The sequence below is a fragment of the Glycine soja genome, chromosome 6 (assembly GCF_004193775.1).
Source record: "Glycine soja cultivar W05 chromosome 6, ASM419377v2, whole genome shotgun sequence".
Classification (NCBI taxonomy): domain Eukaryota; kingdom Viridiplantae; phylum Streptophyta; class Magnoliopsida; order Fabales; family Fabaceae; genus Glycine; species Glycine soja.
In genome coordinates, this window is record NC_041007.1 from 13,619,089 (window position 1) to 13,644,929 (window position 25,841).

Below are 25,841 nucleotides of genomic sequence, written 5' to 3' on the forward strand. Positions count from 1 at the left end.
TGTGTTTTGTTTTTCTTCGCCATTGCTTTCAGGATACCTCATTCCCCCTTTGTTTAATTTCTTTCCTGACCATTATAATTGGTCCTCCAAATTACTTTCCAGTGACGAAACTAGTAGGTGAAGGAGAATATGGGATATCCAGTAGTCTGATTATATATTGTATAAGAAATATATTTCATAGTTTAAAATAAACACCCATTAAACTCATTGTTTAAAATATATTTTTATAATTTTATTGTATAAGAAATATATTTCATTTTATACCCCTCTAATTAAGGGGGGTTAATTTTCACGTTAACAAAACAGAGATATCGAATGAATTTTGAAAAAAAAAACTACAACTCAGTATATTTTGCTCTTCTTGAAAATATTGTTTTATTTTTTAAGGAAAAAAATTACATAATACATATGCATATATTTTTACTAGCCTTGGCGAATAAAAAAAATTAAAAGATTATTACTCCCTCCAATATCGAATATCAGAAGAAAAAAACATTAATTTACAATAATTAAGAAAATTAATTAACATCATATAATTTTATTAATTAAAAAAATTCCAAAATGGTATTAGTTTTTTTGGGTGTTTAAATTATTATTCTTTGACATTTGATGTAGAGAATAAAATTAAATATCACTGAAATAGAATATCAAAGAAAAAATATTTTAAAAATAATTTTATTAAATAGAGTGAAATTAATTGAAATTTATTTATATTTAAAATAAATACATATAATTTTTTCTTATATTCAAGACTAAAAGGAGTTGTTAAATTAAATAACATTTTTTTATGTACATTGGTGCATGAATGTTTATTATGTACTACTAACAAAATATTTAAACTACCACTAAAGTAATGTTTCTGCAAAAATAAAAAGAAATTGTGCCGTTAATTAGTTGCTAGCATATTACACGCCGGGTTACACACCCCACATCAAATGATGACACAAGCGTATTTCAACTTCGGAATCATGGAGATGGAGCGCAATATCCAACATTACTTTTTAATTTTCAACATCCTATAATTCTCTGTGCATTTTTCCTCGAAGAACCTTTGGGGGTGCACACACAAAAAATTATGCAGTCTTGGCTCACCTTGGTGTGTCATTAACTTTTATAAGGAACATAAGGAGCATACTTTTTTTTGAGATCACATTACCACAATATCTTCTTTTGATTGAGCTACCTTAATACTAAGAAAGTATTTAAAGTTCCCAAAGTCTTTAATCTAAAAATGACAGGACAATTAATCTCTTTAAGTTGGAAAATCGTAGCATTATCATTTCTTACCTCCTTTACACCAACGTCAATTTCTTTCTCTATGATTCTACCAATATATAGTCATATTTAAATCATCCAGTAATGTCAAAGCTGAGATAAGACACCAGTGTTACAGCAAGATTATCCTCGACCATAAAAACTGTTTGTCCTTTGACATAACCTTTCTTATCACTATAATTAGTGTTGAGAATAAATTTGTTCATGATTTAATTCATCATGTAATTAATTCTAATTTTAATAATAAAGTATTGTTTTATTTTCATTGTCATATTTTATTATTTGATAATGTCCTTGATTAAAATTAAAGACTTGTTATTATAATAGAGATTATGATAATAAGAAATAAGTTTGTTCTAATTTTAATCTAAACCGTTTTTGATCATATGATTATTGTAAATAGGATATCAATAATCCGGATAGATTAATATATATGTGATAATATTTATTGGATAAATATTAATAAATCTCATTTATTAATTTGTATATATAGATGGGTCACATGTTGATGTGATCATTGAGTTGACTCAATTGAAATTTTATAATAATTAAAATTTATCATAAACTGTCAATAGAAAATTTTCAAGAAGAGGAATAATAACTTTCTTTGACCTAAAATTGTTATAGTAATTAATAGGTTATTTGTTGTATTTTGATTTCGGACACCTAATGCTTTAGAGCACTTGTTGAATGGATATTGGATATGATTACATATCTGTAAAATTAATGATTAATCAAGAAGGAATTCATCAACTCTTGGTAATGAGATTGGGCTTTATGAATAAAATTATATCCTGACCAGGAAAATTAAATGAAAGAAGAAATGAGTTTCTTAAGTCATTATGAGTTAACTCATAGTAATACCATACTCATACTCTAGAGTTAACCCAAAGCTGTAAAGATAGAATAAATTATTATACTACTCTTCTAATGGTTCTTGAAAGTAAAATGCTACTTCATGTTATCCGGACGTTAAGGACTGTTGCTAGACGCCTACCTTGATTAGTATATTAATTTGATTAATATATTATCGGCTTAGTATTGAACCTACGGGGTCACACACAAACGAGTGTTCTAATCTCTGTTAAAGAAATTATTTTAATATTTGATGATTAATTAAATTAGAGAATTTAATATGATCAAATGATTAATTGATTTCAAAAAAGTGGAATATTATTATATGTTTACTAGCACTGAAAATATAAATAATATAAAAGATTTGGTGAAAGAAGAGAAACAAACATGTATGATTTTGTATTTGGAATTTGGGTTGAAAAGGCGGTTACATACAAGTTTTTGACTTGATCAATTATTATTTTAATTTTAATTGCTAAATGGTTAGCAATAAAAGCTAACAAGAAATAATATAACTTAAAAAATGATACTATCAATAATGATTTTGATTTGATCATAAATTTGATATCCTTAGTTAGCGTGCTATAAATAGTGTCTTGGACTGAAAGTTGAAATGATCCCAAAAATTACTTCTATATTCTTATTTTTTTCACTTGTTAAAGTTATTGACGAATAGATGTCAATTTCGGTGTGGATACAACACGTAGAGTCTTCACACTATTAAAAAAAATTTATACTTCAAGAGCTCATCAACACGTACACTTTTTAATATGTTATTTGTTTATAATTAATATAATTCAAATACAAAATAGATCATTTTATTCCGCAAAATATATTTTTGAACACCTTTTTTCCTACACTTGGGATCAACCAGTTTAAAACTTCTACCTTCACAACTTCTGACCTGACTGATAACTTGGTGAATCACAAAGACTGATTTTAAATAATTTTTTCCACAACTTTTTTTCATAAAAACACTCACTAGAATAAAAAGACTCAGGTGTAGTTTCACATATATCTAATATCTGATTGGTTATCTTGAATTGAAAGGCTTAATAAGTCTACCATTGACTGCATTTGTGATGAAGTATTTGTAGTCTTCCAAATATGCAATGTTATGGTATAAAACAATGATGTTTCGTGGAGATTACTTCACTCTTAAATATGCACCACGCTTCCTAGGGAAAATGTAAGGAAGCTGAAAATAAAATCCATGAAAATTTCATCTACTAGAGCACATGGTAGGACACCATCTGACTGTCACCCTAAGCTTTGTGTAAATGTTCTCATTCTTCAGTTCATCACAAGGAGAAAAAGTTGTGAAGCCAAACAGTTCTTTTTTGCAATAAAAATCTGACAAAGCCTACTTCAGCAAATCTAATATCAATATGAAAAAACAATTAAGAAAAGTGCTTATAATAAGTGAAAAGTAATTAACAAAAACTAATAATCAACAAAAGCATATTAAAAACCTCAGACTCGGTAACATTCATAGTGACTCGCTTTGTTGAGCCAACATTTTTTTATTTCAAGGGTCTCCAGTGTACAAAACTCATTTATGTAGATTATGGTATGACAACAAGATTACAAACATTAAATCATCTTGAACATAATTAACCAGTGTGGACATCCTCATTTCCCAACAGAATCGATTGATCCAAGAGTCCATTACATCGACACTTTTAATCCTTGAATGTACTCAACACTTAGGTGAGTTTTCACATATTTGGTAGTGCCTGGGATCTGTAACATATGCGTTAAGTTTCAGACCTCTACAATAGTCTTCAGAGGAGTTTATTGGTTGCAGTAACATTAGCCTACACGTTTCATTCCCCAAATATTTTGCATGAAGATTTTTCACATTTTCACGAAGCCTGCGGAGACAATTAACCAAGTGCACATGATAGAATATTGAAGTTATTAGCTAATAATCATGAAATTGGGTGCCTAAAGAAAGTGTGAGAAAGCAAGCTGAATAGTATATCATCAATAAAATCTTTTCCAGCTTCAACAAAAACAAACAACTTTGGTGGGGACATTCTCATTATGGATAACTACGAGAGCCAACATGATCGAAGGCATTTCTATTACCATTGTAATAGGGGTGTGCGAAAAAAAAAAACTGAACCCATCCAAAATTGAACCGATCGTCCTCAAAAAAATCAAACAATTTTGGAGAAAAAACTAAACTAATCCACTTTATGAAAACGGTTCAGTTAACCGAATCTTTTTTTAAAGATGTTTGGTTATTTAAAAAAACTGATCCATTTTTACATCTCTATTTTAAATTTGTTTGGTTTTTTTAACAGATATTTGAATTTGATGATTGTTTTGTTGTTACATAGAGGCTAATGGCCTTTCGAGTCTCAAATGATACTGTAATGCAACGTTCATTTTCTGGTTTATCCGCTAACATAGGAGGCTAGAGTATAATGATTTTTTGCCATTGACAAGATTGTTTTCATGACTAGTGTAATTTTCGGCCCAAAGTTGCCTTGAAGGCTTTAATTCATTAAGGTTCACTAGTCTACTCCTAAAACTACAACAAAGTCAATGGTGATAAATATGATTTCCAAACACACCAGAAAGACCATTCAGACTCAATTATAATCCTCCATATGTATCCACCTCCACGAGCAAATTAAGAAATTAACACCCAAAAGGCTGCAAGTTTTGAAGCATCAACAATTCAACTGGCCAATTTAAGAAATAGCCAAATTAGTAAGTTAGGAAAAGAAAAAAGGAAATTTTATCAGTCTGGCAACGGTAAAACTTTCCAAGAGTGGATAATTTTGGTAGAAAATAACTCATAAAATGACATATGCATTGAAAAACAACTATTTTGTTTCTCATTACCATTTACAGGAAACATCATTGATGCTGCAAACAGCTGGGTTGATGCCTACCAATATTTCCACATGATTCATGACAGAAGATGCCATTTTACAAAGTGGTCAGATTTTAGTGTATGTGTGTGCGCGCGTGGAAGGGGGGCTTGACAAGTCTATTTAGCTTAGAGTCTGCATCATCGACGATGTAAAGGCTCACTTGAGCCGGGAATTTCTGACCAAAAGCTAAGGTTCCGATACGGTAGTTTCTCGATGTTTTTTTTTGTTTGAAAAATTTAAAAATCAAAACTAGTTTTGAGTTTTTGTTTTTAGTTTTTAAAATGTTGTTACAAATTAAACATAAATAAAATGAGTCATCTTTTTTATCTCATCTCACTCTAGTAAATAATTGCAGCGATAAAGATAATTTGGTTTGAAAGTCAATAAGATATTGTCATTTTGTAATTAGTTAGGAAGAAAATGATGCTGATGAATTGGTATGTAATGAAAGAATATTTATAAAATAATATATAGTCTCTTCATGTTTTCATTTTGGTTTTTTTTTTATAAAAAAAAAGTGTTCAACTACATCTTTCATATTTAGGTCTTTAAACTATTTGATAATTATTAATTATATCTTTAACTTTTGATTTTTGTAATTATATCTTTGACTTTTTATCGAACTTCACTATTATTTAAATAATTTAACCTTAACTTCAGTATATTAATCATTTTTGTTCAATCACTTAATTGACTTATATTTATTTTTTAGTTAGGTCATTCTCATTATCTTCATCAAAGTTGAAATCAACCTAATTAAAAAAATATAGGTTAAAAAATCAATTAAATTATAGTTATCTTTGAGTGTTTATTTGTTGAGCTATACTTATCTATTACTTATACTTATTGTCAAAAAGTGAATAATAATATAATCATATTTTTTAAAATTTTAATCTAATCTAATCCAATTTAAAGGGATATGAATTGGATTGATTTTTAGTTTTGATCTTCATTTTTTAGAAAATATTAAATAAATAATAAAAAATAATTTAGAATATCAAATATTTTTATTTAATTCATTATAAATACAAGTTCAGATCAGCAATTGAATTATAATTATCTGAGTATTTATTTGTTGAATTATATATATTATTACTTACCTTGTTTGTCTAAAATTGAATAATAATATATAATCAAATAGTTTTTGAAAATTTATTCTGATTCAATTGGGTTTGAATTGAATTGAATTTCAGTTTTAATCTTTATTTTTTTATAGAAAATATTAAATAATAATAAATATATAATATAAAATAATTTAAAATGTTAAATATTTAATTTATGTCATTATATAACTAATAATAATATATAATTTAAATTTATACATTACTAAAAATAAATTTACACAAGTTGACAATTAAATTATGCATCTTAAAGCAAATAGAAAAATTTTATCTTTAATTAAATATAATTTTGATAATTAAATAGGTATAAGTTATGTGATAATTTTACAAATATATAAAATAATAATTTAAACATGAGTGATATAAATTTATCAACACATATGTGGATTGGATCACGATCAGATTAGTCTTAAAAATCAAATAAAAAATTCAATCTAATATAATTAAAAAATTTGGTCTATTTAGTTTTTTATTTTTGATTGTCTGGATCAATTTTTTCAGTTCTCATGAGATCAAATCGGTTGATGAACACTCTTACCAAAAAGATAGTTGAACATTGCTAATTAAACTGTATATATGGTGCCTTTATATACACAAAAGGCAGCAAAATGTAATATTTTTAGTGGAAATGTGACTAAGCACCGATTGAATTTTCTGAATTCAGGTAGCTGACAAAATTCTCTTGGGTGTTCCCCACGGTCTGCAGAGATGACTGATAATATTCACTTCCCATTCCAGTTTGTTGACCACTTGATAATATCACCCCTTCTGTGGCTCCATACCTGGCGATAGCAGAGACATTAGATATTGACAAAATTCATTTCATATAGGCAAAATGCCTTAAGCTATGGCCAAGTATGCTTGTTCAGCAAACAATTATAAATATTAAATTTATAATCGGACAAATCTTTCTCCTCTGGAATCTTGAACATCATAGCTTCAGTCAATGAATCATCTCCATGTTGAAGTTACGACAACTAATAAAAATCCCTATGCCAAACAAAGGATGCTGAATTAAATTAGAATGAAGTTGAAACATACCCTTGCGATGAATACCCGGAAGATACAACTTCTTGAGGAACATATGGATGATATAATGATGACCCAGCATTCGATTGCATCGCAACATTGGCATGGCCCATATTCACCAAGGAAGATTTGAAATCAGGTTGAGTATTTTGGGCATTCTGATGTGTGTGTTGGGGATCTGGCAATAATTGAGCATAACCACTTCCTATATTCGCCATGGTGGAATAAGCGTCAGATTGCAAGTTTAGGGTATTCAAGTGTGTATAGTGAGGACCCCACGACCACTGAGGATGGCTGCTGCCTGCATTTGCCACTTGGGTATGAAACTGATGTGATGGGTTTGGGATACACTGATATGGATATTGAGGACCTTTGTTATGATCCTAGGAGCCTCCAGAAAAGAGATAAGGAAAGGGAATTTTTATTACTGCTTGCATTTCTATTACATGATTTGGTCTTATATAGGCACCAAATGCTAAAGCTGTTGATTCTTTCCTCTGCAGGTCCTAACGATAATGCTAGCTAGCAACAACAGAAAGAAAGGTATATCCTGGCAGACAATATATTCCTCAATGAAGAATGAAATTCAAGTTGGGGATGTGCATGTTGAGACTCTTGCAATTGCTGAGCATGACCAATATTCCCACAAAACTACCAATCATGACAGAAGATGCGATTTTTACAGAGTGGTCAGGTTTCTTTTCGTGTGCATCATCGACGGTACCTGAGCAGGGAATTTCTGACCAAAAAGCAAATGGTTCTATATATGTTTAGCATTCCGGTCGAGGTTGCCATAGAGAAGCTTGAAATCAGTGTCAAACAGAAAAAGGTATGTCCCGGGATTGATCTTCTCTACAACATCCTTTCTCCCAGCAGGAAGCCCGAAAACTCGGTTTCGTAATTCTATTACACATGAATATAAAGCCATGAAGCTTCTCCTCCTGAATGTCCACACCCTCCATTCAGTCACTGCATAACTTATCAACAGATTATGAAATGATATGCAGTGATTACAAGCCAACAATAGAATAAAATTCATTATTTGGATCCACTAATGAATTTATTTGTGCAGGTTCGTCAAATTTGCTTTTTTGCGTGTGTCATAGTAGCGTAAGAAGATGCATAGAGATAAGAAACCCTTATGTGTGAATTTCAAAATCAAACTGTAAATGTTTCAAATAAATAAGGGTATGATGAAGAACGCATTTACATTTACATATTCTTCTTCTTCTTCTTCTTCTATGGGTTAAAACAAAACCTGGGTCTCATACTCGCTTCAGCTTCAATCAAGGAGCGGTAGAAGATTATACTATCCCCACCATTGATTGTTGTTTTATATTAAAAAAAATACTAAAACATGTTTTTTTCGCAAAATTTTGAGTATATTTTTTGTCATTTGTAAAATGACTTAAAACTAGATTCAAGAGATTCGATCATACGTGTCAATGTTAGGTTCTTATTAGCGGATTTCATTTCGAGCCAAAATATCACACATTTATATTTTACGGGAATGAAAAATATACTCAATTTTAAAATGACAGATTTTGAATATTTTAATATTTATAGGAACGAAAAATATATTTTAAACTAAAAGATTGTTAAGATCAAATTAGTAATAAGAGATTTGGAGAAATATGTATGAGTCATGGATTCAAACATCAATGTGATCACTCTACACTATAAAAAGAAATCATATATTATCATTAAAATATTAAAACTTATATTCAAATGTTGCTTAGTTATGCATTTATTGAAATTAAAAAAAAAGGCATTTCAATGAAATTGGCCCTTATAAATATTGTCTTAAATTAATTATTTTTTTCAACCTATGTAAAAAAATCTTAAATATCAATGAATTTTTTTTGGTTAAACTAATGTATTTGTATTTTTTATTTAATTGGTCACTAATTAAAACAAATAAATGCAATTTCTGACACTTAATTAAAACAAAAAAAGGTTTGAAAACCTAATTAAAAATTTATTAAAAATTCAAAGACACGGAGTAATTAAATATTCAAATTTGCTATCATTTATAAGTTTTAGCATACTTAATAATATCTCTAAATTTACCAATTACGTTGTATGATCTATATAACCGAACTCACCTAATGAGATAAAATTTTATTATTATTGTTTATATATTATGCTAAAAATTTACCAATTTACAAACAAATACCATTTTGAGAAATTTGCTAGAAATATATTTAATCCTTCAAATTTTCAAGTATATATATATATATATAGTAAAACTTATGTCAGAACATGAGAATAATTAATAATAATCATTAGATCAAGATTAAAAATAATAGAAGATAAATAATTAAAAATATTAATTATCACTCCCTAAAATATCTCAATTAACTCATCACCAACCACATGATTGTCATTATTATCACCATGACTAGACAATCACCACTATAATTATCGTCGCATCCATCCCCATTGTTATCAATCCTCACCACCTTTGTTGTGATGACCTTCATCGTTGTCGCCGCCACCACCACCACCATCACCATGACTACCACTACAGGCACCATCATGATCATTGTTGCCATCACCATTGCTGTCAACTATAACATCATTGTTGTCAATCATCACCAGCTCGATCGTCATGACCGTTATCACCATTGCAATGGTGGTGATGATGACGATCATGACAACAGAAATGGTGATAATTGATGACAATGATGATAGGTTAACGATAATTAAAATATTTTAGGATATAATTTTTTTAATCGTGTAGAGATTTAATGATTATATTAAATTTTGATTTAAATGTTTATTATCACAATTATCTATTATTTTCAATCATGATCTAATAATTTTTATTTGAAAATAATTAATAAATGACTGAAACATATGGTAAATAGTCCGTTAAAATTTATTCTCCATTAATAATTGAATTCCAACTTCTCGGCAGAAACTATTTGTAAAAAGGATGGAAAAAAAATCAATTAAACAAAATCAAAGTTGAAAAAATGCATTTGTAAAAAAGATAATATTTAAAGATCAATTAAAACAATTAAAATGCAGTGTTTAAAAAGAGTAAAATTTAAATACTAATTACTGGTTCCATTAAAATTCTTATTTGATTCTAAGAAAAATGAATATAAAGATTATATTTGACAAGACTTTTCAACTAATCTTTAATGTTTTTTTATTTGATTATTTGATAAATAAATTTTTTTAATAACTTCTAACGTTTTTTTAAAACACTAATTTCTAGTTTTTTTATATTTTTATTTTTAATATATTTATCAAATTTCCTGATTATCTTTTTTAAATAAATCATGATTTTATTATTTATATGTCATTTTACACTTTTCAATTACTTCAATTATTAATTTTACAAGACACTCAGCTTAGTTTTAACATAGCCAAAAACACAAAAAATGTTTCTTAATATTTTTATCCTTTTAAAAAATAAATCAAACCACAAAACAGCTCATACTTTCCTTTGCTTTAAATAACAAAGGGAAAGTATATACTTAACCTAAAAAACAACAATCAAATACACCTTGCAGCATCTGAGCAGGCCTTTACCAACCAAAATTGTTTTTCAGATAAATTCCTCCCTTTACTCGTTTCAAGTTGCCACAAAACTCCACACATCAAAAACTTTAATATCATTTCCTAAAAAATCCCTAGTGAAATGAACTACATACTCAGCACCAACAAATGTGTGGAGAGCAGTGATGGTCTGAGTCATTGTCAAGAGGTTCAAGAGTAAACCTTATGCAGTCCAATGTTGAGATCAGATGATATGGAAATAACAAGAGGAATAGACTGAAGCCACATGGCTCTGAAGACTCGTTTCTGATGCACTCTTATAGATTGGGAAGGCTTGTGAGCAGTATACCTTATATCAAATATGTGAATCACAGGATCAGCAGACCCAGATGTTATATAAAGTCCATCAGGAGACCAAGCCTGATTTATCAGAGCTGATTGAGAATCACTGCTTTCTTGCTTCCATCCAAAAGCATGAAGTTCTGTATTCCTCAATCTGATATCAAACAACCGAAGCTGCCTCTCGTGGGTCCTGATAGAATGAAAAGTAGTTAATATACTATAGACGAACATGCAGCCAAGGAACAGCAATAGAAGAAATTTTTTTGCCTCAAACGGAAACATAGTATTATTATGTTCCCATCTTGAAGGCAGATTCTTGTACTGAATTTAATGTACAAGATATCAATCAAAACTATTTGTCAAGTTAATAGCTTATGACTTCACAACATTTCAACCAAGAATATGAATGGCAGAAGGGAATTTCCAGCTCTTAACTAGAACAGTTAAAATGTGCACTCATCCTCACATTCAACCTTGAGTGGATTTATCATTTTCCAGATTAAAAAGTCTGAGAGATGCACCTGCCGAATTATTGGTAATTATCTTAATTTTCTATCCTTGTTCACAAAGCAGAAGACAGGCCTAAATGTCTGACTGGTGCATTGAAGTTTACTTCATCCTAATATTTCAAGCATATTTCATGAATAGAACCAAGTCCATAGGCCAAGGATGAGCATCACAAACCACAAAAACCTTCCCCACATTATGTAACAATATTTCTGTCTTTCATAAAGATTTCATTGCCTTCAATTAAGAGAGATAAAAAGGCAAAATATCACGGAATGGTGGTTGTGAACCACATTCAGCGGTGTGGAAATTTCAGGTTGGGGAAATCAAACACAATCCTTTTTGCTCTCATTTCCATAAAGTGCACTGACTGACAAATAAGCTATGAGAATAGTTTTATTAAACTTTATCAAACAAAGAAATAATGCAAGCAATTTCATCTAGGGTTCAAACTTTCAGACCATATCTTATACTACTGTTTTCAAATGAACATAATTAATTTTCCCTGAAACCAACATGCAAGGCTCAAGACAAGACGACAGACAAGAACTTGAAAAATCAGGATGTTATAAACTCTGCACAATGCAGCCAAGCTTGTGGAAACTAAATAAACATATTTAACAAAGAGGACTTAATTTACCCAGTTTGAACCATGAATAAATTGAAGTCGGACGGATTGGGCAGGACACTCATGCATTTACTGTCAACCTGATGCTTGAAATCTGCTCTTCCAGCACGTACATCATACCCAAATATTCTCCTGTCTGCACCAACCGACAACACCATCTGCTTATGCTGCATACCAGCAACTCCCATTACAGCAGATGAGTGAAGATTCCTGTGCAATGCCTTTGGCTTCCACTTCTCATCATCCTGCTCACTCCAAAGAATAACAGCATGGTCACTTCCACCAGTTACAAAACATGTATTTTCCCAGGGCATAAAAACAATGCCATTGATAATTCCCTTAACATGAGGCTTGTCCTCTAAGAATTTTACACGTTCTCCCTGCCAATAACATACAAGTAATTTGCATACATCAATAGCAATAAAAAATAAAAGAAACCCAAACAGTTTTTTTTTATGCCAGGATACAAGTAATTTGCATACATCAATAGCAATAAAAAAAAAAGAAACCCAAACAGTTTTTTTTATGCCAGGATATTCGTGTCAAAAACCTTACCCCTGGTCCTTTATTCAGATTTGTAATCGATACTTGAGAGTCTCCACCATCAGCACTGTATACTGAAAATAGGCTGTTTCCCTCTGGATGCCAAGCTAAATCTTCTGGCCATCTCCTCTGCTTTTGGGATGCACAATCAGTAGTGCTAAGACGAGAAGCTCCTGCTCTACAAAATTTAGAGATGGGGGAAAAGAAAATGTAAATTAGATAACATGGTTAGGTCATCTTTAAAACATTTCGAAGTTTAGGTATAATGTTTTCCACTCCAATACATTACAAAAACTGAGGCAAAGAGTCCCAATGTTAATGGAAAGAATCACCAAATAGTCAAGTTTACAGTTAAATGGGAAAAAAGAAAAACAAGAGATAACAGCGGAGAATGAACTTGAGAAATATTTTGAAGTTCAAAGTCATAAAGTTTTCTACTCCAAACCTTGAGTGGAAGCTTGATGCAGATAATAGACTATGAGTAAATGGAACGAGCTACCATAGGGAGCATAGATATATTCATGGTTGTTCAAAAACCAGATAAGTATTAACCAAACTCCACCTTTTAAATTATATATTTCGATTAAGTCTATTTACAATCAACATCATCAGAAAATGAAAAAATATAAGAATAAAAACTCTCCAAAGTGCCACCAGAAAGACAAATTTGAGCATACCCCTTAGCCTGAACTTGCCAAAAGTTGACCACTCCATCCAGAGCACTGCATGAATTCCCAAAAGATAGCATGTGTCAGGCTCAAAAAGAATACTATATCAATGTTGTATCACCAGCTACATGCCTTACAAAAGAGAGAAATTCAAACTGAAGACAAAAACTGACTTAAGTTACACGGTTGTTATATTTACATTCAGATATCTAGCAATTAAATAAGAGTTCTTGTCTTGAACCACTAAAGATCATGTCAGGAAAAGACAAGAACAGCCTTTTACCAGTGTTTTAAATCCTATTTAGCGATGCGTAGCAGCTGGTTCCAAAAATGCTACAGTGGGATAGTCACTATCCCAATTTTTTTATATAATGTATACTATATAAATATAAATTCTCAAAAATGATAAAAATTACTCGATTCATGACATTCATTCGTAATTGCCACGATGCCGACAATAATTACCAATAATAAGTCATAGGTGTCTTAAACAAAACATACAAGTAAATACCAACAGAAGCCATACAAGTTTCCTAGATAAGAATAATCCATCATCATTTTCAAAATCCAAGTCTTTATCATTTCCACTACTGTTGGAGTTGTAGATTTCATTTTTTGAAATTGAAATTGAAATCCCAAAAATGGCCCCCAAAGAAAGCCCTAACCTCTCTGTTTAGAGGGCATTTTTGGAATCAACACATAGCTCTGCTATCCCATCTGCTACGGTTGCTATTTGGTCTGTCTGCTACAGCCACTACACTAAACTGCTTTACTACAGCAGCCCCTGAAACAGCTAGGGGCTGTTACGCCATTATAGCGAGCTATTTAAAACCTTGCCTCTACAAAATAATGTTTGGATAAACTTCTATAGAAATACTTTGAGAAAAAATAAGAAGAAAAAAATGAAAAAACTTCTCCATAAGCTGAAATTAACTTATGCACAAGTTAAAAATCAGCTTTTGTAGAAGCTAATATGAGAAAACTTCTACAAATTAGCTTATAGAGAAGCTTTTTTCATTTTTCCTTATTTTCTTCTCCTAGAAGTGCTTTTGAAGAAGTTTACCCAAACAAGCCCTATAATCATTAATAAACTCACCTGTCTTGTAGGGTGTTCATTAACCAATCCAATACAAATCACAATAAACAAACCAGAAAATAAAAAACTGAAAACCATTTTTTTCCATTGGATTGGATCAGATTTCAATTGCCATGTCGAAAACAGATCCCAACCAAACCAAATCAAACAATGTTGTGTATCAAAATTATTCAATACTTGATTACATGGTCATGTATTCAAAAAATTGTGTGAACTAGGAATTTGTTACTAATTGTGTATTTATTACTTAAGAAATTGTATTTATCTTCAACAGTTCAACTTGCAAATTGAATTTGTATTATGAACTATGTTGTGAGTTGTACGGGATGTGATGTATGTTGTTGGATTAATTTGGGTATTTTATCATTTATTTTAATTTGTCCACTCGTTTGAAAAAACGAAAAATGAATCATATCCAAACCAAAGTAAATTGGATTAGATTTGATTTTAAAATCAAGCCAATTTAATGTTCAATTAACAGAGTCAAAGTGATTGAATTGGATGATTTTCTACTCAACCGATCCAATCTGCAAACAACCATACTATAAAGTTAGGGTTGTACAAGAGTCCACCCTTTTTGTATAAATTTTGACAGCAAAGTACATTTACAGGCTCAAACCTGGCACATGCATTCCTAGCTACTACTTTTTTACATCACTTAAGTTTGATTAATGGATTTTAAGAAAAAAAGGCTACAATAAAAGAGCCAGAAAGAAAAATATATTCAAGAAAGATGGTAAGACACCAGAGGCCTCACTGTGGTATTCAGGCAGATGTCCTATTGTTATGGAATTTAGTAGGGAAAGAGAAAGAAATAGAAAGACAAAGAAAGAAAGAGGGGAAGAGAGAAGAAACAGAATAGAGAGGATAGAAGGAAAGAGAAACAGAGAGATCAAAGAACTGTGCACTGCACTCTGTGATTATCGTTTAGTCTGTCAAAATACAACAGCCCAACCTTATTTACAGACAGCTACCCAACAGCCATAAATTCTAAACTAAGATCAGCTGACTAATAAATAACTAAATAACATCCTTTACTTCTTTATATTTACATATCACCTATCTTTTTTTAATATATGTTTAAAGTTTAAAGACCGAAGGGGCACGAACTTAAATCTCAGAACTTTTAGATGACCATGAAAATCTCTAGTCCTCACTTGTAGAGTAGATTTATACGACCTAGGGAATCTAGGTCAGTTGATTGAACAGTATGCGTGAGTTGTTGTAAACCCCTTAGTACTTGAGTTCGATTCCTATGGATTAAAAAAAAAGAGTAGATTTATACACTTTTAAGTTGACCATTCCCTAACATAGCCTAGTTAGTGATCCGTCATATTGCAGTTTAACAATTTAGGGCACTAGTTGATAACATTTGACCCCATACCTGCAGAGGCCAAAAGCTAGGAAAAGAAAAGTGATAGGTGAATCATATTGCTAAAAGCAAAAACCAAATAGAAATGAAATGATTCTATTACCTGGTCACAAAAAGCTGATCATTCACAGGACATAAAGCAATACTCCGCAATTTCCTCTTGTGTTGACTTGAGATGTGGTTGCTTGTTTGACAGGTTACCAAGCTTGGCGAAGAACTCTTGCGTATTAAAGGAATCAATTCCTTGTGTTCTTTTTGTTCTGGAAAGCTCAGAAAATTCTTATGAAACTTAATTGCAAGCAAAAGCAGTCTTGAAATGAAAAGGACAGCAATAAGCCAAAAACTGACAATAAACACAGACAGAAGCACATGACCTAAGATATGATAAATGGATTAGCCAAATCTACATAAAATCAATAATGAAGGCTATCCTAGAGATGAATTCTTACCAAATTTCCTTTTTGTCCCTTTCTCCTTGACTTCAGTTTTTTGCTGCTCAGAAGAAAGCCTATTACTATGAGACTTGTCAGATTTTCCCCTAGAGCTACCACCTGTGATAGGAGAACTATGGACTCCAGGAGTGGCTTCAGAACTGGAAGTTATTGAAGCTTTTGAAAAAGACTTTGGCAACAGTACAGGTTGTGATATTTTTGGATTCGCTGAAGGAATAAGAAGTTCTGGTTTAGATTGATGTCGGTTTTTGGTAGAACCTTCATTTCTATCAATGGGACTATTTGATCTGCGCTCTGTCTTTAAAGTTTTGATTCCATCATCTAAGGTACTTCTAGATGACACTGTCTGACCTCGAAGGCGAGCCAATTTGGATTCAGAATCTTGCAACCTTTTCTCCGCTTCATCAAGCTGCACATGATTCCCAAACTTAAAATCAGCTTATAATTATTCATGCGAAGATTAAAAAAAAATAGCTAGGTACAGGTTATATGTTTGACAAAATACAAGGAAAACAAAAACAATTTTTTTTATCATATGAACACCAACAACTAGGAATAAGAGAATAAGGCACCACATTAAAGCTAGGTGTCATTTTATGAATAATGAAATTCATCAAGCTTCATAACTAGTGATCAAATGGAGATATAAGGTTAGCCCAGTGGTTGGAGAAGGGTAAAGGGAGGGGGGAGAGGTTGCAGGTTCAAATCCCCCCAACTAACAAATTAACATTTGCCGATTAAAATAAAAAACTAGGGATCCCGTGTCAAGACTACAGTGAAAAGGGGAACCAACCAAAATACGATCTCCATAACAAAATGGAAAACAAATATGCAATGCAATCACATTGAGGAACATTGGAAATTAATGTGAAAGAAAATTTAGAATCAAGTCACGACAAAATTATAATGACTGCACACCAAAGTAGTTACTAGAAACAAATTTAAAAGGTTCACATCTCATTGTGAACCGTTTTTCTTGAAATTGCCATAGCTTAACCCCTTGTATTTCCAACTCTCCACACCAACCATTTTTTCTTGAAACAGAGTTCAAAGAGACCTTTCACATATGGCAAAAACAAGGCCAGGCACAGGCAGAAAAAAACACCAACCCATTCATGGAAACAAAGTTCAGAGAGACCCTTCACACATGGCAAAAACAAGGTCAAAAAGTAAAGATTTGAATTCATACACCACACCATCAGTGGCACGAACGAGATCATAACAGCCCCCAACCCAACTGTTACAATCTTGTTGGTGCCACTGATGGTATGGTGTAGAAATTCAAATCTTTACTTTCTGGCCTAATTTTTGTTATGTGTGAAGGGTCACTTTGAACTCTGATTCCAAGAATGGGTTGGTGTTCTTTTTTGCTTGTGTCTGGCCTTGTTTTTTTCATGTGTCTCTGAACTCAGTTTCAAGAAAAAGGGTTGGTGTGAAGTGTTGAAAATGAAAGGGGTTAAGCTTCGGCAATTTCTAGAATGGATGAATTTCTCTGAGCTAAATAATATTGTTATGTTGTGGAAATCACGTTGTGAACCGTTTCTTAAAACGTTTTTAAACTGAAATGGACTTCATTTAATGAGAAAAATAGCTAATTTCGTTATCGAAAACGGTGGAAATCACTTTGTGAACCGTTTTAAACTGAAATGAACTTCATTTAACAGAGAAAAGTAGCTAAGTTTAAAGATGACATAGAAACAATATTTTTCCGCTTATCTCCCATTTAAAAAAGCTAAAACTCAATTTGATTCCATCAATTTATAAAAAATAAAAAATTTAATATCCAGTGCATTAGACATAAACAACCACATTCTTTGGTGGAATGAACAAAACTAGTTAAGCTTGAACCAGAGAATAGAACCAACACGCTATTTTCTGGAACACTTCTAGTTACATCACACATGATAAACCTAAAATATCGAAGAATAACATTGGAAGACAGAGTAGGAGTATTAGCACGAGTCACGAAACGACGAAACAGAAAAGGCGAAACGACAGGGAAAGGGAAATCGAAACCTGGGTTTTATAATAAGCGATGCGGTGACGAAGGTTTTTGACTTCGTGGGTTCGGTGTTCAATCAAAGCCACCAATGCCTCTTCCTGTTCCTCCCTGCTCGTGCTGCCTCCGTTCTCCTCGTTTGGCTCCATTCGAACATCACCTCGTACTTTCGGGTTTTTTAAGAATCCGAAACTATCGATTGTATTGTGTTGTGTTGGGTGTGTTCTCTCTCTTAGCTCCTTCTCGCGTTGTCGTTGAGGCTTTAGGAATGAGACCTCTGTGTGTTTTGTGTTAGGCAAATGGAGGGACAGCTGTGTATTTATATTTTTAATATTTTTTTTATAAATAAATAAGGGCAAGGGAAATGATCCGCAAATCGAATGAACCGAATCAAACTAAAAAATCTGAATAGAGAAAAAAAGTTTGGGTGAATTCGATCAATCTTCTCAATTAGGTCTAACCGAATACGAGACACTTTTGAATGGATTATTAGAAATGGGTTAGGTTTTAGATATTTTGTTAGAAACTAATCCGACCAACTTAATAGTAAGTGAGACATAATTTTTAATGGTACAAAATTGTAAATTGAATGTAGTTTAGTGACTTTTCTAATCAAATTTAACATTGATTGTGTTATCATTTTAACGTTCAAAAAAAGAATCACTAAAGTGTTCCAAAATCAAAATGAAATTTTAAATTTGATTTTTAAAATTTGAAAGAAAAAAAAGACCTAAAAAAGGAAGATAAGAGGACTCAAGGTGAAATCCTAATCTCTCAAAGTCTCTTCTAACTTCATACTCTTAGTCTCTCATGTCTATGTTGGAACTAAAAATGTGTAAGATATCATTCCCGTAAAAATCTCATAATTTTGATGACAATAAAAGTTATTATATTTGGATATCTAACAAAATTATGCAACTATACAGACATCTTAATCGTCAAAAAGACGAAAAGGTATATTGTTTTATCTTAGACGAGCCAAAAACATGTCTTTTATAAGTAGTGTTCAAACCGCTATTAAGTAATAGCGTCCAAAGCCTTTTGAAAATATGGTTCCCAACACACACGTGATAATGGAAGTGTCCAACATTTTTTAAAACACAATGTCTAATGTGTTTTGCATATAACCAACAAACTTGTGTTTTCTAAAAGACGTCTTACTCGAACATAGTGCCTGATAGTTTGTTATCCTATAATTTTTTGTTTGTATTAAGGTTTCGTGTTCATAAGACTATTCATGTACACGTCAAAACCTTTGTGATAATCCTTCTTTTTTTATTTTTAAGATAAGCAAAAATATATTGGTGGTGGCCAGCAATTGGTTTTCCAAATTCCATCTATTTATGGTCTCGACACTTAACTTAAAACTGTTTGTCCATGTCTTATGCTTACTCGGTAGATGAGCTCATACAATAAAAGGAACTTCATTGTTTGACGTTTTTTGTTTATTTTTATTGAAGAAAGAAAAAATTGTGTTGTTTCACTAATATACTTCATAGTATATCATTGGTGTATTTCAAACTTAGAATGACAACTGATAACTATTTTGGGAGAACTTTTGCATCAGATAGAAAAGGAGCTAAAGCATTGACTTGCAATACGTTTGCTGATTGGAGGTGAAGTAATATTAATTTTACTTCATAGTTTAGTTGCTTTTGCTAACGACTTATCCTTTGGTTTGATTAGAATTCTAGGGCCAAAACGCTTATAAAACCCATGAACAGAATTTGTTGGCAGTAATTTATATTTCTTTTTATGCTTTCTAGCTATTGTTCTTTCTGTCCTTGGTGCTTGACCTTAAACGACAATGGCAGTATGAACAGTCCTTTTGGAACATATGGTATCTTTGGCTTGCATTTCTTTGTTTCAAAGCAACTTATGCATTCATGTCGATGATAGACATCGAATATGTCATCAATATCCTCATCGTCATTGATTGTAACAGCCTGGTAATTGAATATGCTTGACCCGACAATTAAAGAATATCAATAAATGACTGCGATTATGCTTTGACCTGAGTTTAGGTCCATCTTTTGTTGGATTTTTCTTTTCAAGACATTGAGGTCATGTCTCTCTTCATTGAAACAAGTACATTTTAACATTACAATTGGCTACATAGGCATTGTAGTGGACTATGACAAAGACTATTTGATTTATGCTTGACATGGTCATACTAAGGTGTGATGTATGTGAATGTTATATATTTGAGAGTGAATTGAAAGTGATCTGATGAAGGGTTTGATGTGTTATGAAGAATATGTTATGAGTCTAATTTATAGTGTTAGTAGCATGAGAATGTTGTATTGATAGATCCAACGGTTGTCATTGCACTGACACTTTTAGCGATCGAGATTGCATTGACAACTGCACCTGCAGTACCATGATTCATGAACAATATTTGTACCATGTATGCACCGGAATCTATGACGCACAATACCATGAATAGTGTTTGCATAGTGTTGCTGCAGGATTCTTGTCGCGCACAATGTATATGTAGGATTCCTGACGTGCACAGTAACACACATAATGTCTTTGCAGGATTTCTAATAGACACATTGTCGATGCACAATGTCTCTATAAGATTCCTTGCATGCACAGTGTCTCTGCAAGATTTTTAATGTGCACAGTGATACTCACAATATTTCTACAGGATTCTTGACAGACGTAATGTCACTCACTTCACAATATCTCTACATGATTCCTAACGCGCATAGTGTCTTTGCAAAAGTAATCTAGAATTAATTTTTCCATAGGTAAAATAAAAAAAAATCTTACTATCTATTTGTATCCCATAAAAATGTTTTTCTCTTTATTATTTGAATGAAATTATTTTTAACAACCTATTTTCATATATTATTCTTAAATGTAAATTATTTTTTAATATTATTTTTAAAAAACTAAGGTTTTTCTATTTATTTTTCTAAACTGAAGTTAATTAAAATATATCAAATGGGCCCAAAATTAATTAACAAATAAATAAATTCTTGTCAAAGAGATTAAATAGTTTATGAGTAAAGTGAAATAAGTTTCCTTTATAATGCATCATAAACTCTTTTGTACAATGACTGAGTATTATCTTCTTTTGTTTTTGCTAAAAGATGAGTATTATTAAAACTATATAGAATTTAAAATATATTAAAAGAGAAATTATTTTAAATCATATACAATTACAATGAAATTATATAATTTAATGAAATATAAATTAAAAATAAATGAAAAATAATTATAATTCAAAAGTTAAAAAATAACTATACAGATAATTAATTCTAAAACTGAATTTATTCAAGGATATTATATGTTATTTTTTAAGACATTGTATTGGGTTTGGTAAAAAAATGGGAGATTAAAATATTTTTTATAATAATAATAATAATAATAATAATAATAATATTATTATTATTATTATTATTATTATTATTATTATTTGAGCTTGATTTTAACTTTTTAATATTATCGTGCAATATATGAATTAATACGTCACTAAATAAATTTAATTTTTTACGTAGTTAATATTATTGGTCGAGCGCTTTTTTAACGATTTGAAAAAAAAAATCTAATTTGGTGAGACAATCTGATTTAAAAATAATTAATAGATTACGTTATTATTACATAAAATTTAAGAAACTTTTATGCACAAGGATAAATTCCGAAATTAATTATTAAGTGAAAAATTGCATAATTCAATATATTTAAATGATTTTTTTTTGTTTTAAAAGTAATATGTATCATATATTGTAGTGTAATTCAAATTAGGCATTTTACTTGTTTTAGTTAACTAATGTGTGGTTAATAATTGAAGTTAGCTACATAAATACCCATGTAAACCACGGTTAATAATAAGAGTGAGAGAAATCCAATTTCTGTTACAAAAACAGAATTCCAACATTTGGTATCAGAGCTTCTACGATCCACGGCGGAACCCGGTAGTGAACGATGGCAATGCAGAAAAGCAATGACCAGATTCCGGCGAAATTGCCGATCTTCGACGGCAACAACTATGAGAGGTGGACGGCGCAAATGAAGGTGGTGTTCAGGTATCAAGGTGTTCTTGATATCATAAGCACCGGTGTTACACCTTTGGCGGAGAATCCCACAGAAGCAGTAAGGGCAACGCATCGCGAACAATTGAAGAAGGATGACAAGGCAATCTTCTTGATTCATCAATGTGTGGACGCGAACGTTCTTGAGAAGATCATAGAGTATGAGACTGCTAAAGAAGCGTGGGATGTGCTGGCCACCACATACGCCGGAGATAAGCAAACAAAGAAGGTGAAATTGATGGCAATGAGGCGTCAATTGGGGCTATTGCAAATGGAATCCAATGAATCAGTGGCCAATTTTGTAAATAGGTTAGTAGTTCTAACTAATCAAATGAGGAGCTGTGGAGAAATTGTGTCTGAATCCATGAAAGTTGAAAAGGTTCTCACTGGATTAACCCCAAATTTTGATGTAGTCGTTTCTGCAATAGAGCAAGCTAAAGACTTAGACACATTGAAACTAGAACAATTGCTAGGTGCTTTAGAAGCTCATGAATTAAAACTAAAGAACAGGGAGAGTATAAAGAAAGATGATAAAGAACATGAGAAAACCTTGTTTGCACAATCTCAAAAGAAAGGTGGTGGAAGTGAATCTTGGAAGAATAAGAGAGGAAAAGGAAAGTGGAAGAACAATAAGCAAGATGGCAACAATCCTAAGGGAGAGAATCAGAAGAAAGAAGGTGACAGCAATGGAAAGGGAAAGAAGAAATCTAAAGAAGACATTCAGTGTTACAATTGCCAAAGATATGGTCATTATGCAGATGAATGTAATAATCCTAAAGTGCCTAGAAAGAGAAATGAAGAAGCTCAATTTGCGCAAGACTCTGATAATCAGGAAACTGTGATGCTGATGGCTATTATTAACAGTGAAACAGGCTGTGAAGAATGGTGGTATTTGGATACTGGATGCTCGAATCACATGACAGGACATAAGGATTGGTTCTGTGAGCTTGATGAAACAGTGAGAAGAAGCATCAAGTTTGGAGATGGAAGAACAGTAATGGCCAAAGGAATTGAAAGAGTAAGCATAAGAAGAGTAGATGGAAGTAAGGTGGTGATTAGTGATGTACTGTATGTTCCTAATATGGAAAGCAACTTGCTTAGCTTGGGGCAATTGATGGAGAAGGGCCTCTCAATGCATATGCAAGGTGAGCATATGGAAGTTGCTGATACAAATGGCAAATGTGTCTTGAAAGTACCTGTATCAAAGAACAGGACCTTCAAGGTTGGTGTGAGCTCATTTGAGCAGAAATGCCTAGCTGCTCAAGTCAATGAAAATGTGTGGAAATGGCATAAGAGATTGGGACACTTGAACTTCAACAGCATGAGGAAGCTGCAGATGAAGGGCATGGTAGCTGGTTTGCCAGAAATTGAAGCTCCAAAGGGTGTATGTGGTAAATGCTGTGAAGGGAAACAGCCCAGGAAATCCTACAAGACTACAGTGCCAACAAGAGCCAAGACAAAGCTTGAAGTTGTTCATTCGGATGTGTGTGGACCATTTGAAGCTAAGTCTCATGGAGGTAACTTGTATTTTGTCTCCTTCATAGACGATTTTACTAAGAAAATGTGGATTTACCTGCTGCAAAAGAAAAGTGAAGTCTTTACAACATTTAAATCATTTAAGACACTTGTTGAAAAACAAGCTGGAAACTCAATCAAGTTACTAAGAACTGATGGTGGGGGGGAGTTTACATCAACTGAATTTGAGAATTACTGCAAGGAAGAAGGTTTAATTCATGAAGTCATGGCACCTTACACCCCTCAACATAATGGGACTGCAGAGAGGAGAAACAGGACTGTACTAAATATGGTAAGATGTATGCTGAAGGAGAAACATTTACCAAAGGAGTTCTGGGCAGAAGCAGTGCTCACTGCAACTCATATTCTGAATAGAAGCCCCACGAAGAGGCTTGAGGAATTAACACCTGAGGAAGCATGGAGTGGTGTCAAGCCTAGTGTTAAGCATTTCAAAGTCTTCGGCTCACTGTGCTATAGGCATGTGCCTGAGCAAAATAGAAGGAAGTTTGAGATAGGCATATTTCTTCATCAAAAGAAATATGCAACAGACCTATTAAAGAGATTTAATATGCTTAATTGCAACCCTGCTGCCACCCCTTGTGAACCAGGGATTAAACTGACTGCTGGTACAGATACAGAGTTTGTTGACTCCACTTTATACAGACAACTCATTGGCTCTCTAAGGTATCTCTGCAACTCCAGACCAGACATTACCTTCAGTGTTGGTCTGGTAAGTAGATTTATGGAGAAACCTTGCAAAGATCACTTGCTGGCAGCAAAGAGAGTCCTCAGATATGTGAAAGGTACACTGGAATGTGGCATATTATTTCCTACTGCAACAGAAAACTCTGAAATTGAAGTCACTGGTTACACAGATGCAGATTGGAGTGGAGACATTGTGGATAGAAAGAGCACTTCAGGGTATATTTTCATGCTTGGTGATGCTCCCATATCTTGGTGTTCTAAGAAGCAAGAGGTGGTAGCATTGTCTAGTTGTGAAGCTGAGTATATCTCAGCTGCATTTGGTGCTAGTCAGGCTCTTTGGTTAAGCATGCTGCTCAAAGAATTGAATGTCAAGTGCTGTGAAATAATGAAGCTAAGAGTTGATAATAGATCTGCTATTGACTTGGCTAAACATCCAATAGCTCATGGACGTAGCAAGCACATAGAAGTCAAATATCACTTCCTTCGTGATCAAGTCAATAAAGGCAACTTAGCACTGGAATATTGCAGAAGTGAAGATCAGTTTGCTGATATATTAACCAAAGCAGTGAAGCTTAGAAGACTTGAAGAGATGAAGAACAAGACAGGAATGCTCATGTTAAGTAATTTGAATTAGGTGGTGTATTGTAGTGTAATTCAAATTAGGCATTTTACTTGTTTTAGTTAACTAATGTGTGGTTAATAATTGAAGTTAGCTACATAAATACCCATGTAAACCACGGTTAATAATAAGAGTGAGAGAAATCCAATTTCTGTTACAAAAACAGAATTCCAACATCATAGCCCTGCAAAAATTGCACATAATGTTTTTTCATAACATAATTTCAGTACTGAATAAAAAGTTTTAGATGGTTTACTAAATTGTTTTACTTGGTTATAAGTTTTAATGTAGGAAATTCAACTAGTTCTGGTAGTCACAACTAAAACTAAAGTTAATCATGTGAATCACAAAGTGTGAAAAAAGATTAACTTTGTTATTTTCACTTGTATATTTACTAACTCGGGTAGCCAAAAGGAAAAAGATAAAAGATGCATCTTAAAATAATGATGTCTAGAATTTGATAAATGATTAAAACTCAAGCATGAAATACACATGATATATGAATACTAATATATAGCTGCTTTTTGCTTGTTGTAGCATAGTTGACCTTGAAGAAGAAACTCGACATTGTTATAGTGTCTTCCTATGTTGTCCAAGTTACTGCTATTCAAGAGAAACTTGAACAGATGTATGATAGGCATGATGCATTTACTGTGGATGTGGAGTTCATTGATGGT

The 25,841-nt window shown here is 32.0% G+C and overlaps 1 protein-coding gene across 1 annotated transcript; it reads right to left on the reverse strand.

Moving 5' to 3' along the window:
* Positions 1-10,550: 10,550 nt before the first annotated feature.
* LOC114416009 (U5 small nuclear ribonucleoprotein 40 kDa protein-like) lies at positions 10,551-18,591 on the reverse strand. The gene is made up of 7 exons (XM_028380889.1): positions 18,303-18,591; positions 16,284-16,695; positions 15,938-16,094; positions 13,376-13,420; positions 12,711-12,876; positions 12,168-12,535; positions 10,551-11,210 (listed from the first exon to the last, which is right to left on the reverse strand). Exons 1-7 carry the CDS (start codon positions 18,432-18,434, stop codon positions 10,889-10,891), a joined length of 1,602 nt encoding a protein of 533 aa, XP_028236690.1. The 5' UTR covers positions 18,435-18,591; the 3' UTR covers positions 10,551-10,888.
* Positions 18,592-25,841: the final 7,250 nt, after the last annotated feature.